This window comes from Chiloscyllium punctatum, chromosome 49 (genome assembly GCF_047496795.1).
Source record: "Chiloscyllium punctatum isolate Juve2018m chromosome 49, sChiPun1.3, whole genome shotgun sequence".
Classification (NCBI taxonomy): Eukaryota; Metazoa; Chordata; class Chondrichthyes; order Orectolobiformes; family Hemiscylliidae; genus Chiloscyllium; species Chiloscyllium punctatum.
The window spans coordinates 19,995,666-20,014,557 of NC_092787.1; the positions used below are offsets into that span (position 1 = coordinate 19,995,666).

The 18,892-nt window shown below is 44.2% G+C and overlaps 1 protein-coding gene across 1 annotated transcript in view; it reads right to left on the reverse strand.

Annotated features, from left to right (window-relative positions):
• Positions 1-18,892, reverse strand: part of LOC140469334 (adenylate kinase isoenzyme 1-like) — a 158,557-nt gene that overhangs the window by 101,818 nt on the left and 37,847 nt on the right. Inside the window, exons 4-6 of the mRNA XM_072565750.1 lie at positions 15,621-15,793; positions 13,389-13,502; positions 8,201-8,392 (exon numbers count right to left, since the gene is read on the reverse strand). Of these exons, the coding sequence (XP_072421851.1) occupies positions 8,201-8,392; positions 13,389-13,502; positions 15,621-15,793 (479 nt within the window). The remainder of the gene's footprint in view (positions 1-8,200; positions 8,393-13,388; positions 13,503-15,620; positions 15,794-18,892) is intronic.

Sequence of the window (18,892 nt, forward strand, 5' to 3'; positions counted from 1 at the left end):
TGGTGATTTATTAACTGCAATATGGTGCCATAGTACTCACTAACTTATATCCAATCCTTCTCACACTCTCAAAAGTAGAACTCCTTACATCTCCTGCTCTTTTCTCCCTCCTGTGAGCTACAGATCAGTTAGCCCCAAACTTGGCATCACATCACTGGTGATTTCCAGTTCTCCTTAGTTTTTTCTTTAACCCTGCATTCACCCGTAATGGTACTTTGGGAGTAATGGATAACCTGACTGCTACTTGCTCAGATCAATGCAGCGATGGACACGGTGTCTCTACTGAGCAAGCGTGAAGAGTTCCCACAGCAAAGCCTTTCGCAGAAGCCTTGGTGATTGCATTGCTCAGTGTCCACACGTGAAGGTCCAGTGCTTCAGCAGCTAACTGACGCTCCCGCAGATTGTAAGAGGAATGAAAGAAATTCCATTCCGAGACTTTCAACAACATGAGGATGGAGAGAGGGAGGAGGAGGAGGATTTCGAAGCTCCCAGAGTCAGGTGGGTAATGACTCTGTGAGGGATAATATGGAGGGAGACAGGGTTGTTATAGAAACTGAGGGTAGAAGGTGAAGAACTACTGGTCAATCAGAGAATATGAGGAATTGAATGATGCTTGAGATGAAACAATTGGAGTATCTTCAGCAAGGACACATGTATTGTGAAACCAAAGGAGCCCATCAAATCTCCATAGAGTAATCCAGTCAAGCCCGATTCCTGGCGTTATCTCTGTACTCTTCAAAGATTATTTTTGTCAAAAGTTCATTAACTTCCATTTATCATCTCATGGGCTGTGATTTCCAGGTCATTACCACTCACTGAATGCACTCAAATTCCCCAAGCAACCTTTGCTCCAAACCTTAGGTTTGTGTCCCCTAGTTCTTGTAGAATCAGTGAACAGCTTTTAATTGTCTTCCTTATATCTGGTTATAACCTGGTACTGGACAGAGCTCCCAGTTTCACTGGGTCAGTCAAATTGTGTGGAGAATTCCTGCACACAGATGAGCAGGGAAAGCTCCTCGATAGGATGACTCAAACTTAGATCTGAAGAAAATCACAGCCTCAGAGCTTGCAAAGTGCCCAATATATGGTGAAAAACAAACCTGGAGACATCCATACAAAGCACTCTCAGGCGTTAAGTGATTTTGACATTTGAGGGGAAGAGAATTAAGTGCCATTATTTTTATTCACTCAGGAGATGTGGGTGTAGCTGTCTAGGTCAGAGTTTATTGCTTGTCCCTAGTTGCCTTTGAGAGATTGAGCTGCCTTCCTAAACTGCTGAAGTCCATCTGCTATAGGTACATGTGACAAGCAAGTGCACTACAAAGCTGATACCTTTATCCATTTATCCAACACTGAGTTCATATGCAGTGTTTGCAACCACTTGTTCTAATGGCACATCAGATGACAAAAAACACAGCTGTAAACCTACCTCTTTTGCTGACCACCCATCCATTGAGGCAACAAGGAAGTTCACGGTGGGTCAGGCAGCATCTGTGGAGAGAGAAACAGAGTTAACGTTTCAAATCCAATATGACCCCTTCAGAACTGTTCCATTCAGTCTGTCCTGAGGAAGTCCCACTGGACTCGAAGTGTTAACTCTGTTTCTCTCTCCACAGACACTGCCAGACCCATTGAGTTCCTCTAGCATTCTCCGTTTTGATTTACATTTCCAACATTTGCAGTGCTTTGCTTCGAACGAAAAATTGACAGCACCTCTGTCCAAACTCCTCCCTCAACCTCCTTGGTACAAATGGATAGTGAGTGTGGAGAACCTGCTCAAGGTCAGAAAGAAAGCTCTTTTGCTCATCACCTGCAGATTGGTGAGTTGACCTGCGCTGTCTTTTTGCCTAAAATCACCTCCAAACAAGTTCCACAAAAGGCTAATCTGCATGGAACCATGGAGACAGACCACAATGGCACTGAGTGGTGGCTATCATTGAGAGGATTCCATCAGCACTTACATTCCTTATTAACTTCTTCCATTGCTGATCTCCAAACTCGGAACTCAATGCTTCGGTGCTTTAATCATCCTCTTTGGACCCTCCGAACAGCCACATAGTTTGTGGAGGGGGAACTTTGATCAGCAGAAAATAAGTTAATTCCCCCACTTCCTATTCACCACGCGGGATCTGTAGCCCCTGGAGAGAGTCAACCTAGAAAAGGCTTAGTTGAGATTGTGTTGCTGGAAAAGCACAGCAGGTCAGGCAACATCCAGGAATCCTGATGAAGGGCTACGACCTGAAACGTCGATTTTCTTGCACCTCGGATGCTGCCTGACCTGCTGTGCTTTTCCAGCAACACACTCTCAACTCTGATCTCCAGCACCTGCAAACCTCACTGTCTCCTAGAAAAGGCTTACTAGATTGGTTGCACTTGTGAGAGAATATCATTGCATGGATAGACTGGATAAGCAGCTGTCCACCTGATAGCAGAGAAGGCGCAGAGAAACATTGAAACTACAGGCCATTCAACCCTTCCAGCTTGTTCTGCCATTCAATACGATCATGGCTGACCCTCTCCCTCAAATCCATATTTCCTCACTCTCCCTGTACTCCCTGAATATCTAAAAGTTTAGATCTAAATTCAGAAGATTTGATAGCTTCATGCCGGTTTCAGATAAAGTAAATAATAAGAAACAGTTTCCAACAGCCGAAGACTCAATAATTAGAAGACACAGATTTAATGTGGTTAAGGAATCATGAGGGAAAATCTTCTTTAATCTATCGAGTGGGTTAAATTTGGAATGTACTGTCTAATGGCACTACTGACAGAATCTGTGATGGCTTCCCAAACAAAATGGGTAAATATTTGAAGGAGAGATCATCGCAGGGATTTGGAGAAAGAGTGGGGGAAGTGTTCTCTTTGAGAGAATTGGCACAGTATTAATTGGCTAAATCGAATTCTTCTGTGTCGCACTGTTCTGTGACTCCAATTTGATCACAGATTTGCTCAGATGTCTTGCTCGACTCCCACGATAAGTCTGCAGTTGCCTTACAAGGAGCAGACTCTTGGCCTGACACCAGTAACCAGGCCGACACAGTTGGAGGAGGGGATGGAAACAAACAATGTGGCAGGGAGTTGACAGAGGTAGCCCCCAAATGGCGGGGGGGGGGGGGGGGAGATCAAAAATGCCAAAACTGAGATTTTTCAAGATGGATTGAGAGGTGACCTTACAGAGGTTGATGACATTTGATGGGCACAGGTAAGGTGAGGGGCAGGTACCTTTTCCCAAAGGTGGAGGAGTTCAAGATTAAGGGAACATCTTGTTAAGGTGAGAGGAGACACATTTAAAAAAGACATGAGGGACAGATGTTTTGCACAGAGCGTGGGTCATGTGTTGGATGAACTTCCTGAGGAAGTGGTAGAAGGGGTACAATTACAATGTGTAAAAGACATTTGGATAAGTACATGAATAGGAAAGGTTGGGAGGGATATGGGCCAGGAGCACGCAGGTGGGACAAGTTGAGTTTGGGATTATGTTGGGTATGGACCAAAGGGTCTGTTTCCTTGCTGTATGGCTCTATGACTTTATAAGAGCTCTAACAGGAGTCAAACGAAAGCAGGTAAATGGAGGTACAGATATAGAGCAACCATGATGTGGGAACAGGTTGAATTGGCAAGCTCTGTTGCTTTACTGGTGCACAGAGTCTGGGTCCCACTGGTGTTCCCTTTGCACTGCTCATGAAGATGAAAGGGTGTTACTGTTGGCAGGAGGTCTGGATGGATGCTCAAGGTGGTACTGGGCAATATCCCATGGAAACCACACCCGCTTCACTGGTCAATGTCAGGAAGAGTAATGATAATCCAAAAGCACCCCTCCACACAGGCCATATAGATGCTGGGGTATCTGTTCATGACTGATTGGAGGTACGTTTTAGCTCATCTTGTTGACAGGAGAAGCAAGGTTTTGACTCATCTTTTATACTTATCATAAATCTTTATTTGATACATTTGGGACACTTTTCTCATATTAAAGGCACCAAGGGAATGCCAATTATTGTTTTGCCCAACATTACCTTGCCTTCATTCACATAGAGAATTAAATCAAAGGGGGGAGGGGGATGGGGGTGTCTAAACAGTGTTGCAGCCCACTCCCATCAGTTTACCAAGGGGTGAATTAAGTTAATCGGAGTCCGATTGAATCTGTTTTTCTTAGGTACAGCCTTATCAAAGAACACTATCATCCACATCCCCACTCCAAACACGGAACTCCTTCTAAGCTACACTAAGGCTGGCATCCCTTCAGTAGATGGGAAGAAATGAACCTGCATTCATGTAGCACCGTACACATACTCTGGATGCCCCAGAGCACTGACTGCGGAAATGGAACAGTTCATGTTTTGTAGGCAACTGGTTGGTTCAGAAGAAGCTCCCAATTAATAACAAAGAGATGGATGGCCAAAGAATCTATCTCAGTAATGTTAGTTCAGTGTCACATATTGGCCAGGCTTCTCTTGCAGGCTATTGTAACATCTGTATTCACATGAACAGGGACTTCATTTACTGATGGTGCTGTGTGCTCTCTCTTACTCAGGGAGTCTGCATTGCTGTGACAACACGCGCCTTTCAGTCTGGTTGTAACCTGGAGCTATGGATAACGATGGGAAAGATTCCAAACTCCTGCCCTTAGGTTGCTGGCCAGGAATCTCGTCCACTCTCACTGGCCACCACTGGCATATGAACAAAGAGCAAAAAACAACGAAAATTTAAGTCCAGGAATAGGCTCTTCAGCCCTCCAAGTCTGAGCCGATCCAAATCTACTGTCTTAACCTATCGCCTAATTCATCTGTATCGCTCTGTTCCCCACCTACTCATGCATCTGTCCCGATGCACCTTAAATGAATCTACCATGCCTGCCTCTACTACCTCTGATAGCAACGCGTTCCAAGCACTTACCACCCTCTGTGTAAAGTACTTTCCGCGTGTATCCCCCTTAAACTTTCCACCTCTCACCTTGAACATGTGACCTCTCGTTACTGAATCCCTCACCCTGGGAAAAAGCTTATCACTATCTACCCTGAGTATACCCTTCATGATTTTGTAGACCTCAATTAGGTCCCCCCTCAATCTCCTTTTTTCTAATGAAAACAATCCTAACCTACTCAACCTCTCTTCATAACTAACACCTTCCATACCAGGCAACATCCTCATAAACCTTCTCTGCACCCTCTCCAAAGCATCCACATCCTTTTGGTAATGTGGTGATCAGAACTATACAGTATTCTAAATATGGCCGAATCAAAGTCTTGTACAATTTTAACATGACCTGCCAGCTCTTATACTCAATACCCCATCCAATGAAGGCAGGCATACTATATGCCTTCTTGACCACTCTATCCACCTATGCAGCAACCTTCAGGGTACAATGGACCTGAACTCCCAGATCTCTCTGCTCATCACCCTTTCCCAAGGCTCTTCCGTTCATTGTATAATTTGCTCTAGAATTAGGCTTCACAAAATGCATCACCTCACATTTGCCCAGATTGAACTCCAGTTGCCACTTCTCTGCCCAACTCTCCAGTCTATCTATATTCTCTTGTATTCTTTGACAGTCCGCTATGCTTTCTGGTACTTTACCAATCTTTGTGTCATTTGCAAACATACTGATAGACCATCAATGCCCTCTTCCAGATCATTTATGTAAATCACAAACAACAGTGGCCCCAGCACTGATCCCTGTGGAACACCACTGGTCACCTTTCTCCATTTCGAGAAATTCCCTTCAACTACTACTCTCTGTCTCCTGTTGCTCAACCAGTTCTTTATCCACCTAGCAATAACATCCTGCACACCATGTGACTTCACTTTCTCCATTAATTTACCATGGGGAACCTTATCAAAAACATTACTGAAGTCCACGTGTATGACATCCAAAGGCCTTCCTTCATCTTTCAACTTGGTCACTTCCTCAAAGAACTCTATTAAGTTGGTAAGGCATGATGTACCCTGCACAAAACCATGTTGCCTATTACTGATAAGCCCATTCTTTTCCAAAATTAAATAGATTTTATCCCTCAGTACCTTCTCCAGCAACTTTCCCACCACTGACGTCAGGCTCATTGGTCTGTAGTCACCTGGAATATCCCTACTACCCTTCTTGTATACCTCTTGTACATGAGCAACCCTCCAATTCCTTTGGCACCTCATCTGTGTTAAGGATGCTACAACGATATCTGTCAGAGCCCCGGCTACTTCCTCTCTTGCCTCCCTCAGCAACCTGGGATAGATCCCATCCGATCCTGGGTATTTGTCCACCTTAATATCCTTTAGCCTACCCAACACATCTTCCCTCCTTATGTCAATGTGATCCAGAGTAAACAAGCTTCTATTTCTAATCTCAGCATTCATCACCTCCCATTCCTCAGTGAACACTGATGCAAAGTAATCATTGAGAATCTCATCCATTTTCTCAGGTTCAACCCACAACCTTACTTTCTTATCCCTTAGTGAACCAACCCTTTCTCTGGTTACCCTCTTGCTTCTTATCAAAGGACTTGGGATTCTCCTTAATTCTGCTTGCTAAAGTTATTTCTTGACCCCTTTTAGCCCTCTTGATTCCTCATTTAAGATTGGTCCTACTCTCCTGATATTCCTCCAGGGCTCATTCTGTTCTTAGCTGCCTGGACTTTATGTACGCTTCCCTTTTCCTTTTGGCTAGTCACACAATTTCTCCTGTCATCCACTGTTCACATATCTTGCCTTGCCTTGTTTTCAAAGGGACATGTCTATCTTGCACTATCTTTAACCTATCTTTGAAAGCCTCCCACATATCAAATGTGGACTTTCCTTCAAGTAGCTGTGTCCAATCCACATTTCCCAGCTCCTATCTAATTTTGATATTATTGACCTTGGCCCAGTTTAGTATTCGTCCCTGTGGACCACTGTCATCTTTCACATGTTCGAGGAGTTTACTGGCAGTGTGACCACATTATCAATGCCCTTCCTTGGCCATCACGCCCTGGAATGGCATTAGAAGGCCAGAACTCCTAGTCCAGAGGGTGGGTACGTTACCAACTGCCAGACAAAGTCTCTTTGGTTTAATACTACATTGGAAACATGACACTTTCAGCAGTGCAGTGCTCCCTTGGACCTACATCAAAACGTTGACCTAAATAGTGTACCCAAATCTGAAAAAAAAGCAAGCAAGAACTTGCACTGTTACAGACCTTTCACAATCGCAATCTTTGCAGCTAATGCAGTGCCTTTGAAGTACTGAAATCGCTGTGTGTGACATTTACATACGGCAGGCCTGAATGTCAATGCAAAAGAGACCTGAAAATTTGTTTCACTGATGTTGGTTGAGAGATAAATAGTGACCATAACTCTTCTGTGCTTCAAAATATTGCCATGGATTTTATTTGAATGAAAGACAGCACAGCACTCCCGCTGCACAGCACTGAAGTGCCAATTTAGACCGTTTAGACAGTCCCCAATTTACAAATATCTGACTTATGAATGCGATCCCATGCAGGGGTGTAATTTTAAAGACGTCTCATTCAAATATTCCTTTGTACTTATTAGAGTTCATAGAATCTCTACATTGTGGAAATAGGCCATTTGATTCAACAAGTCCACACTGACCTTCCAAAGAGTAACCAACACAGACCTATTCCTCCACATTTACACCTGACTAATGCACTTAACCTTACACTACCCTGAACACTACGGGCAATTTAGCATGGCCAATTCACCCTAACCTGCGCACTTTTGGACTGTAGGAGGAAACCTGAGCACCCGGAGGAAACCCATGCAGACACGGGGAGAATGTGCAAACTCCACACAGACAGTTGCCTGAGGCTAGAATCAAACCCAGGTCCCTGGTGCTGTGAGGCAGCAGTGCTAACCACTGAGCCACTGTGCCACCCAACAGCTAACTTACATTGCTCTGCATTGCATTCTGACTTGTGTAGAAATCAACTAGCAAATGGACTCAGTAATGAAAGCTGTTTGCAGTCCAGGGATTGCTTGTAAACCTCAGGTTTCGGGAGTGGAGTGTGAACCCATGCGCCCCACCCTCATGGGGAAGACTGTCCCAAGTAAACAAATATCAAAACAATTACCAGGTTGGCTGCTCATAAAAGGAATTAATCTTAGCAGAGACCTTTGTTTCTAACTGAATATCTGACAGGGGTTAATAAGCTATAGGTGGGCCGCAGATGAAGGAACGCACACAATGTGCAGTTATCCATGACGACCTTACCCGAACAATGAGCTCCTTCTCCTGGTAATACTTCACAATCAGGTTGATGTTCTGTTTGAAGGTTTCCACCCTGCGCTCGATGGCGTGGCTGTTGTCGTCCGGCCGGCCCTGCTCCACGGCTCGTTTCTCCAGGCGCTGGCGTAACCGGTGGTTGGAACACGCTAGCAGCAGCACCAGGTCAGGGGAACCAATCTGGATCCAGCACAAAGACACAAACAGCGACACAAACACACACAGACAGACACACATAGATATACAGACGCACACACACGCGCATACAGACACAGACACACAAATAAACACAGACACACACACATACACAGAGAGAGAGAGCAAGCGCAAAGGATTAACCTCATGAAGAAAAGGCCATATTCAGAGATCTCCACCTTACTGATTATGAAAACAAAGATACCAACAGCGACCAGTGCAACAAAAAATACAACAGCTTTTACAGCATGTGGAGTACAACATTCAATTGTGAACACTCTCTCTTGTGGGATTCACATTAGTTTGGTCAATAGTGCCTTAGCTCAGGAATCTGATTTAAGTCTAGCTGAACACCTCAATGCTGTCTGAATGTAGGTGCGAGTCAATTAGGCTTGGTCTCTGCATTATAGTTGCACTGGACAGTGGAAGTTCATGAAATTAGTTGCTGCAGTGAGAACATTGTTATATGAAGATGGGTTCATTCAATGGGGCTTCTGTTCTGGAGTTTGGAGGAAGGGTCGCATTCAGATAGTTAGCGTTCATTTTGAGAGCAGAGATAGAACATAGAACATAGAAAAGTACAGCACAGAACAGGCCTTTTGGTACAAGATGTTGTGCCAAGATTTGATCCTAAAGTTAAATATAGTAACTTAACCTATGCACCCCTTAACTCACTACTATCCACGTGCATGTCCAGCAGTCACTTAAATGTCCCCAGTGACTCTGCTCCACCACTGCTGGCAACGCATTCCATGCATTCACAACTCTCTGCGTAAAGAACCTACCTCTGACGTCCCCTTTATACCTTCCTCCTAATATCTTCAAACTACAACTCCTCGTACCAATCAATCCTGCCCTGGGGAAAAGTCTCTGGCTATTGACTCGATCTATTCCTCTCATTATTTTGTACACCTCAATCAGGTCTCCTCTCTTCCTCCTTCGCTCCAGAGACAAAAGTCTGAGCTTATTCAACCTTTCTTCATAAGGCAAGCCCTCCAGTCCAGGCAGCATCCTGGTAAACCTTCTTTGCACCCTCTCCAAAGCCTCTGTATCTTTCCTCTAGTAGGGTGACCTGAACTGGACACAATATTTCAAGTGTGGTCTCACCAGGGACTTGTAGAGCTGCAGCAAAACCGCACGGCTCTTAAACTCGATACCCCTGTTAATGAAAGCCAAAACACCATATGCTTTCTGAACAACCCTATCTACTTGGATATACCGCTGAGGATGTATAAGGCTCTGTCAGACCATGTTTGGAATATTGTGAGCAGTTTTGGGCCCTGAATCTAATGAAGGTTGTGCTGGTGTTAGAGGGGGCCCAGAGAAGGTTTCCAAGAGTGGGATGAAGGGCTTGTCGTATGAGGAGCATTGGGTCTGTAAGTGATGGTAGTTTAGAAGGATGAGGGGGGTAGAGACCTGGATAGAGTGGACCTGGAGAAGTCGTCTCCACTAGTAGGAGAGACTAGAACATGGGACACAGCCTCAGAGTGAAAGGACAATCCTTTAAAACGGAAATAAGGAGGCTTTTCTTCAGCCAGATGGTGGGGAACCTGTGGTACCCATTGCCACAGAAGGCTGCAGAGGACCAGTAACTGAATGTATTTTAAGACTGAGATAGATAGATTCTTGATTAGTAAGGCGATCAAGGGTTATGGGGAGAAGGCAGGAGAATGGGGTTGAGAAACTCATCAGCCATGATCCAATGATGGAGCAGACTCAACGGGCTGAATGGCCAAAACCTGCACCCATGTCTCAAGGTCTTATGGTACTGAAAGGAATTGAAAGTGTAGATTCTTTCTGTTGGCCAGGAAATCTAGAACACTGAAGCATGGGCCTATGATAAAGGCCTGATCTTTTTGGGGTGAGGTAAGGAGGAATGACCTCACTCAAAGGTTTCTGACTCAGTGAAATGCACTCTCTCAAAGGATGGCGATTGTGGATCCAATCCCTGGGAAGTGCTGTTATCAACCCACCCCACTTCCTTGTCTTTTTAAATTAAGATCTTCAAAAAAATTAGACACCTCCTGGTGGAACACCATAACAGAAACCAAATCAAATAGTCAATGTAAGTATACTACCCCTAACATCATGTGTTCTTAACTTATTAAATAGCCTTATATAGCCTTATCAAATGCCTTTTGGAAATCCATTACATCACACACATTGGATCTTCTCTGTCTAACCTGCTTGTTACCTCCGCAAAGAATTCCAATTAATTTGTTCGGCAAAGTTTTTGCTTTGTGCACCCATGCGGAATTTGTTTGGTTATATTATCCATTTCTAGATGCTCTGTTATTATATCCATTATAACAGACTCTTGTATTTTTCCAACGACAGATGTTAAGCTAACTGGCTTATTCTTACCTGTTTTACATCTTCCTCTTTTTTTTGAATGAGGGTGGTAGTTTTCCAGTTCTCTGGGACTTTTTTCCAGATCCAAAGATTCCAGTGTATCCAATATTTCTGAAAACACCTCTTTAACGTTTTAGGATGTAACTCATTCCATCCAGGGGATTTATGACCATTAGCCCAGTTAGTCTCACCAATACCTTTTCGCTATTGATAGTTATTATGTTTAAGTACCACCCCCATCCAACTCCCTTCAGTCGCTTAATTATGTAATATTTTTGGAACGCCATTTATGTCCTTTATATTTTACATTTGCTACTGTCCGCTCCCATTCACGTCTCTGACTTCACAAACACAAGCCATTTTACAGTCCTCGCATGATGTGCCTTTGTCAGACTTGGATGGTCTTTGGTTTGAGGAAGGTTAACCTTGACTCTGAAATCCTGGAGATTGTTTCACCACTTGGATGTCCTTTGCAGAGGATGTCATCCCCATGAAACCCAAAAGCTGCTCCAATATGTTATCTGCAAGACACTTAATCCCCTGAATGGCCTTCTCAGAGGAACTCTTCCCTGCTCTCTCAGGTAATGGTCTTTTAATCTCATGAATGTCCCACAAGGGAAGACAGCTCTGCTGTTTTCTTCCTCACAGTATCCAGGATGTTCAAACCAGGCAATTTCTTCCTTTGGACCCTTTCCTGGACCTTAGTAGACATTGGTCTAGTTTCCACTGTCATATGAAGCTTATCTCCATTTTGTTCAATCAAACCCTGCTTCTCCATTCTTGATGTTGAAAGTATGTAAGTTCCCTATTTCAATGTATTAAGTTGGTTACATGATGACATTCAAGTGGGTTGTACTGATCATTTTTGCTCTCAATTTTTGCTTCTTGTGGTAAGCTTTGTTGATTTTTGTCTCATAATCTATCTTCAGTGATTATAGGAATAAGAAACATTTTCATCCAGTCTGCAGCTTCCCACCTGTTGACAGGTTGAAACAGCTCTCTGATGTTAACATAGAATCCTTTGAGATTATCTTTCTTCCTTTTGGGTTGGGCTATGAATGTAGGAAGATGAATGAAATCTTCTCCTGGCTGCTCCTAAACTGGCTGGTTGACAACTGTTTATTTCTGAACGTTGTTCTCTTGGAACTTACTATGATAAGGATGTTGAGGTCGAGGCATGTGTGAGGTTCGACACTGAGAAGATGCGGATTGTGAACAACATGTACATTTTCAACTTCCCTATGCGATTTGTGTTGCAGCATTACTTGGATGTCTTTAATATTGGGAGTTATTCTACCTGGACCTTGTTGCTTCATCTCCATGGGCTGTAACTGTTGTTTCTCCAGCCAGTGTCTGATCTCACAGGGAGTGACATTTGCTTATAATTAATGAGTTGCTCATGGACATAAACGATGTCAAACTCAGTTCAAGTAAATCAATCATTTCCCCTCTGAAAGCCTCTGGCAATCTTCTCAGGTGGGTGGAAAACCTTATTCATAGCTTTGTCGAGTAAACATTTCTCTTCTGAAACTGTGTCCTACTTCTGCACATCTTCTGGAAGTGACGTGGACAAGCTCCAAGCCTACACAAAGTTACAGCTGCTCCACTCTTTCTGGATTAGTTAAGACCATAAGAACATAAAATATGGGAGCAAAATTAGGCCATTTGGCCCATCAAATCTGCTCCACCATTCAAACATGGCTGATAGGTTTCTCAACCCCATTCTCCTGTCTTCTCCCATGTCTCTTGATCCCATTACTAATCAAGAACCTATCTACCTCTTTCTTAAATACTCACAATAACTTGGTCTCCACAGCCTTCTGCAGATTTGTGTCTCTCTACCTTAAGAAATTCCTCATCTCAGTTCTAAAGGATCAACCCTTCACTCTGAGTTAAGAGTCAAGGAAGATCAAACAGGTTAAGCCCATATTTATTTTGAGTTTTGAAGAATGGGAGGTGATCTTATTGAGTTGCAAGATCTTGAGGGGAGTAGACAGGGGAAATATTTCAAAGGTGTTTCTTCATGTGTGGTCAGATTAGAATGAAGGGACATAGTTTAAGAAGAAGAGGTCTCCTTTTTAAGACTGAGATGAGGAGATTTTGTTTTCTCTCAGATGGCTATTAGAGTATGGAATTCTCTTTTGCAGAAGGTAGTGGATGCTGGGTCTTCAAATGTATTCAAGGCTGGACTAGACAGATTTAATTAGAATCCAGGAGAGTGGAACTGAAACCACACCCAGGTCAGCCATGATCTAACTGAGTGGCGAAACAGGCCCAAAGGGCCAAGTGACCTCATCCTGCTCCTAGTTTTATGTCCAAGCCTCGTTTGCAATCTATACCCGAGTTACAGTGACAGCTGCCAGGTAGCTAGCTCCCTCCCAGCCCTTGGCAGGTGTCACCATTTGTTACAGTGTACAATGCTGCTGCTGCCTGTAGCTACTCCCCTGGAGCTCTCCTGTGTGTATTCCTCGCCTTCACTGTGCCTCACCAGCTACCCTGATTTGCGTTACTCTATGGACTTGCTCACCTCTGTTACAACATTTAGAGACTGGTGCACCTATGCTTCACTCCAAACTGGTTGGATTCAAAACTGGAGTCTGCACACCTGAGTAAAACACAGAGTTCTCACCTGCTCTTCAAATGTAAACGCCTGGCTGATCTCCTTGGGAAACCCATCCACGATGAAACCTTTTGCATCCTGGTGCTTCATAAACTGATGCTTCAGCTCCTCAATAGCTGTTTCCTGTTGGAAAATGAGGAAAGTAATATTTTAATGTACTTGGCAGCTTTCCGGGTTTGGGAGGGGGTGTGCGCAGAGGAGATGTAGAAATGGTTCCCTCGCTGTGACTTCCAGCAGTTCTGACCCAGCTTTCCCACACAAGGCAGCCTGTTCTGAATGTTGGCTGATACCAGATTTTCAATGAGAATTCCCCATCCAGTCATTCATGCGAAGATGGGTAGGTACAGGGATGATGATATTTTAAAAGGTAAACTACATAACATGACAGTATGTAATGCATAGTCCCATGTCAAACACGAAAACCATTAGACAGAGGAACAGAATTAGGCCATTCTGCTTCATGACTGATCTGATAACCCTCAACTCCACTTTCCTGCCTTTATCCTATAACCCTTGGGATTCCCCGACTGATTAACAATCTGCATATCTCAGCCTTGAATATATATTTGACGTACAACCTCTGTAAAGTATTTTCCAGATTCACCACTCTCAGAGAAAATGCACTCTCCTTCGCTGCCTTAAATGGTGACCCCTCATTTGAGATTGTGTCCTCCATTGAGAGAGCAAAGCAACAGTCCCCACAAACCAAGGAACTTCTACATAGCCTCCCAGTTACCTCTGTATTTTTCTCTATTCTTTCCAGTGATGTGGGTGTTGCTGTTAAAACTAGCATTTATTACCCTTGAACTGAATGGCTTTCCTCAGTGGGAAGCTATTAAGAGTCAGCCACATTGCTGTGGGTCTGGAGTCACATGTAGGCCAGACCAGGTAAGGATGGTGGATTTCCTTCCCTCAAGGACATCAGTGAACTAGATGGGTTTTATTGACAATTAATAGTAGTTTCCTGGTCACCGTCATGGTGATGTACTGAATTCCATCAGTTACTGAACTGGGATCTTAAGCCATGTCCTCACACTCTTGGCCTCTAAATGATAAATCCTGTGGTATTCCCACTATTTCTTTTTCCATTATTCGGTCATTATGGCATCTCTGGCTAGACCTGCATTTATTACCCATCCCTAATAGCCCAGAAGGCAGTTAAGTGTCAACCACGTTGCTGTGGGTCTGGAGTCACATGTAGGCCAGACCAGGTAAGGAAGCCAGTGTTCCTTCCCTAAAGTAAAGGTGAGGGTTTTTTCTGACAATGGATTCATGGTCATCACTAGATTCTTAATTCCAGGTATTTATTGAATTCAAATTCCACCATCTGCCATGGCGGGATTCAAACCCAGGTCCCCAGAATGTTATCTGGATCTCTGGATTAACAGTTCAGCGATAATCCCACTAGGCCACGGTCTTCCCACTATGCCACTGTCTCTCCACTGCTGTCTATAAATGAAGAACCTACATTGACCAAGCATTATTGTACAATTAGCACACTTGTATTAAACAGAGGAACGCAACAAACATTAATTGCTCTGTTCAGGAAGGAGAACAGACCCATCCAGGAGCAATCTCAAAGTAACAGTCCATCAGTAAAAGAGGGAAGCGCCACACATTTTCAAAACTAAATTCTTTTCTTTTTCTGCCACTTTCCTCAGAGGGCAGTAACCTCCGAAGGTTGAGGGTTTAAGTCTTCCCTGAGATGCTTCAGTACTATACCAAGGCTGATAGCACAGTGCTGAGGGAGGGCTGCACCATTGTGGGTACTATCTTTTGGAATAGATGTAAAACCAAGACTCCTCTAAGTTAACAATATCTTGAGAAAAGCAGAAAAATACACCCCTGAGTCCTGGCCAGTATTTGACCTTAAACCAACATCACATGAAAACGCAGGGATTGATAATTAGCTCATCACTGTCTCGAGGAGTATAAACTGGTTGTTGTACTTCCCCACATTAAAATAGGAACCATTCTCCAAAATTTTTCAGTGGCTGCAAAGCACTTTGGGACATTCTGAGATCATGAATAGCGCTATGGGAATGCCAGAACGCTTTTATCTGCATTTTGAACTATAGACTGCCTTCCCTGAGGAGATATTAAATCGACATTATTGTCACAAGGCCATCCTCAGCTCAACAATTAAACAATCACTATCGGAACCATTTCCCTTTCCTGTTTCAGTACCCAGTCTGGTTTAGAACGGTTTGGTTCGGATTGGTATTGGTTCAGGTTCCTTACTGGAGGTGCCAACTCGCCATTGGCAATGATCTGTGCGATGAGCTCCCACTTGCGGTCACTTGGTGCATGGTGCAGCATCTGTCGACGTAAGATCTCTCCCACCGAAACGGACTCAAATCCATACCGTCCAGCCATCTTGGCAGTCTGTGTTCCCTTCCCACTCCCAGGACCACCTGCGGAGGGGCAGAATTCAAAACAGTTTAGTAACAGCAAATAAAAACAGAAAGAACTGTGGATGCTGTCAGTCAGAAACAAGAACAGAGATCGCTGGAAAAGCTCCGCAGGTCTGCCAGCATCTGTGCGGAGAAATCAGAATTAACGTTTAGGGTCCGGGTTGGGTTTGGATTCTGAGGAAGGGTCACTGGACCTGAAATGTTAACTCTGATTTCTGTTCACAGATGCCAGCAGACCTGTTGAGCTTTTCCAGCAACTTCTGTTTTTTGTAGCTTAAGAACAGTTCGGGTCATTCTGCTAGAACATGTGTTTCATTAACGCAAATTCGCTACAATGCGATTGATGATGTGGGGACACTGTCTCTCAAGCATGGACTTTTAAAAGGTGTGTTAGCTGCAACCCAATTACATTGCCAACAGTTGAAGCGCTGTTTCTAAGGTGTGATTTTTCTAATAACATGGGGGTGCACAAGAATGCAACAATCACATTATCAAAGTACTACCTGTATCTGAAACGATGCAAACTGGTCAGTGTGTCACACTGTGTGGCTAAAGTGTGACAGGGGAACTGTGGGCAGGGAAGGGGAAAAGATGGGGAAGTGGAAGAGCAGATGGAACAGGGACCAATATTACCGTAATGCTAAAGGTGGAGTGTTCCATGGGTGCCACTCTGACCATGAAGAAATAATATTTGGCCCAGAGATGGACTGGGAGCTGATGTTGTCCCCAGGCACCCGTTAGCCTCATTTTCTACATTAAAACACTGTATGAAAGTACTTTAATGCCTGTGAAACACTTAGGGACATTTTGAGGTTGCAAAGGATGCTATCTAAATGGATGTTTGTCCTCTCACTTATCACACAAATATAAATAGAGAACAGTCATTGCCTCGTACTTCACACCTGACACTGTGTCAGAGGCAGTCTCTAAAAATTCACTTCTTAAGTCAAGCTGACAAGTGAGTGGACTCCAGCATGGTTGAAAAACAGAGGACAAGGTGCGTCATCAAGAAGAGGTTAGCTCTCACCAAGCATGGGATTTAAGTGACTGTAGATTGTCTGAGGAAACGGGGAGGGAGCATCTATTTCACCAAACTTTAACCTCTCACCTTTTTAAACCTAATAACCACATTCAGATCTATCCCATCTCTTTATCTTTCATTGACCATCTTTCAACGTTCATACCTGTCCATCAAGCTTTCAACTCCATGAGTAGCGAGAGAGAAGTAGTGGGAAGAGAGGAGAGGAAGAGAACAAGAAGAGGAGAGAAAATTTGAAAGAGAAGGAGAAGGGATGAGAGTCATAGAGTCACACAGCATGGAAGTCGACCCTTCATTCAAACCAGTCCATGCTGACCATAATCCCAATCTAAACCAGTCCCACCTGCCTGCTCCAGGCCCATATCCCTCCAAAACTTTCCAATTCATGTACATAGGAGAGAAAAAGAAAGAAAGAGAAGAGGGCAAAAGAGGGTCAGAGGAAGCAAAGAAGAGAACATAGAAGAGAAGGAGAAGGAATGAGAGAAGAGAAGTGGAAGAGAAGAAAAAAAGATGAAGAGAAGGAGAGGAGAGGGGAGTGGAGAAGGGAAAGACGACAGAAAGGGGAAGAGGAAAGGTGGGCAGAGCAGAGACGAAGGCTGGCCATCAGATTCGGAGAAATGCTGCACCTAAACGTGTGCTGTTTTGGTTCTGTGTTGGCTTTCAGTAAGGCTCCAGTTTGAAGCTGTCCAACTGGAGGGAAGGGGGTCACGGCCTCTTTAATGCCCCATGCTCGAGGGGGTGAAGATCATCCACCCCGAGCCCACTCTGTTCCTGCTGGTGCTGCGCATGCAGTGAAGTTAAAATTAAGGTCCAAGTGCTGAAAGCTTCAGAGCAGGAGTCTGACTGTACCAGGAGCTGTGTAAGCAACAAACTGCAAGAGAGCAAATGGGGGTTTATTTAACCACATCTCACTGAGGACAACAGGATAGGGAGTGAAGGTCATGAGACCTCAGTCTAACACAATACTGTTCACACTGTTCGAGGGCTCACTAGGGTCGGATTGATTGATTTGATGTTTTCACATCAAGTCATACAGCATGGAAACAGACCCTTCGGTCCAACCAGTCCATGCCGACCATACTCCCAAACTAAACTAGTCCCACCTACCTGCACCATATCCCTCCAAACCTTTTCTATTCATGGACTTATCCAAATGCCTTTTAAACGTTGTAACTGTACCTCTATCCTCCACTTAATGTCGTTTTGCATGCTATACAAGCAAATTGCATGATCCCTCTATGTAGAGATTGTCTCATAAGCAAAGGCTAAACAGTTTGGGACACTACTCACTGAAGTTTGCAAGAATGGGAGGTGATCTCATTGAAACATATCGGATCTTTAAGGGGCTTGACAGAGTAAATGCTGAGAAGACATTTCCCCCAAAGGGGAGAGTCTAGGACCAGAGGGCGTGGTCTCATATAAAGGGGGTGCCAATTTAAGACTGAGGTGAGGAGGAATTTCTTCGCCCAGAGGGTTTGGAGTCTTTGGAACTCCTTGCTACAGAGAGCTGAGGGGGCAGAGTCCTAGTGCACATTTATAGATAGACTCTTGGTCAATGAAGGAGTCAAGGGTTAGGAGGAAAAGGACAGAAACGTGGGATGTGAGGAGTGTCGGATCTGCCATGATCCTATAGAATGGTGCAGCAGGCTTAAGGGGCCGAATGGCCTACATTTGTTCCTATTTCTTATGGGCTTATTATAGTCTAACATGATGTGTTGCTTTGACTGAGATGCAGTCTTACTACATCGGTGTCCAAGGTGACCAGGCCTATTTCTAAGTGGTCGAAAGACAAAGCCTCTTATTTGGTTAGTTGTATGAAATCGCATGTCAAAGAGTGTGGCGCTGGAAAAGCTCAGCCAGTCAGGCAGCATCCAAGGAGTGGGAGAAAAGGTTTCAAACATAACCTCTTCATCACATGACCACCCTTCAACCATCCACAGCTCGAGTCTCTGACTCTCTGGGCGGCACGGTGGCACAGTGGTTAGCACTGCTGCCTCACAGCGCCAGAGACCCGGGTTCAATTCCCGCCTCAGGCGACTGACTGTGTGGAGTTTGCACAT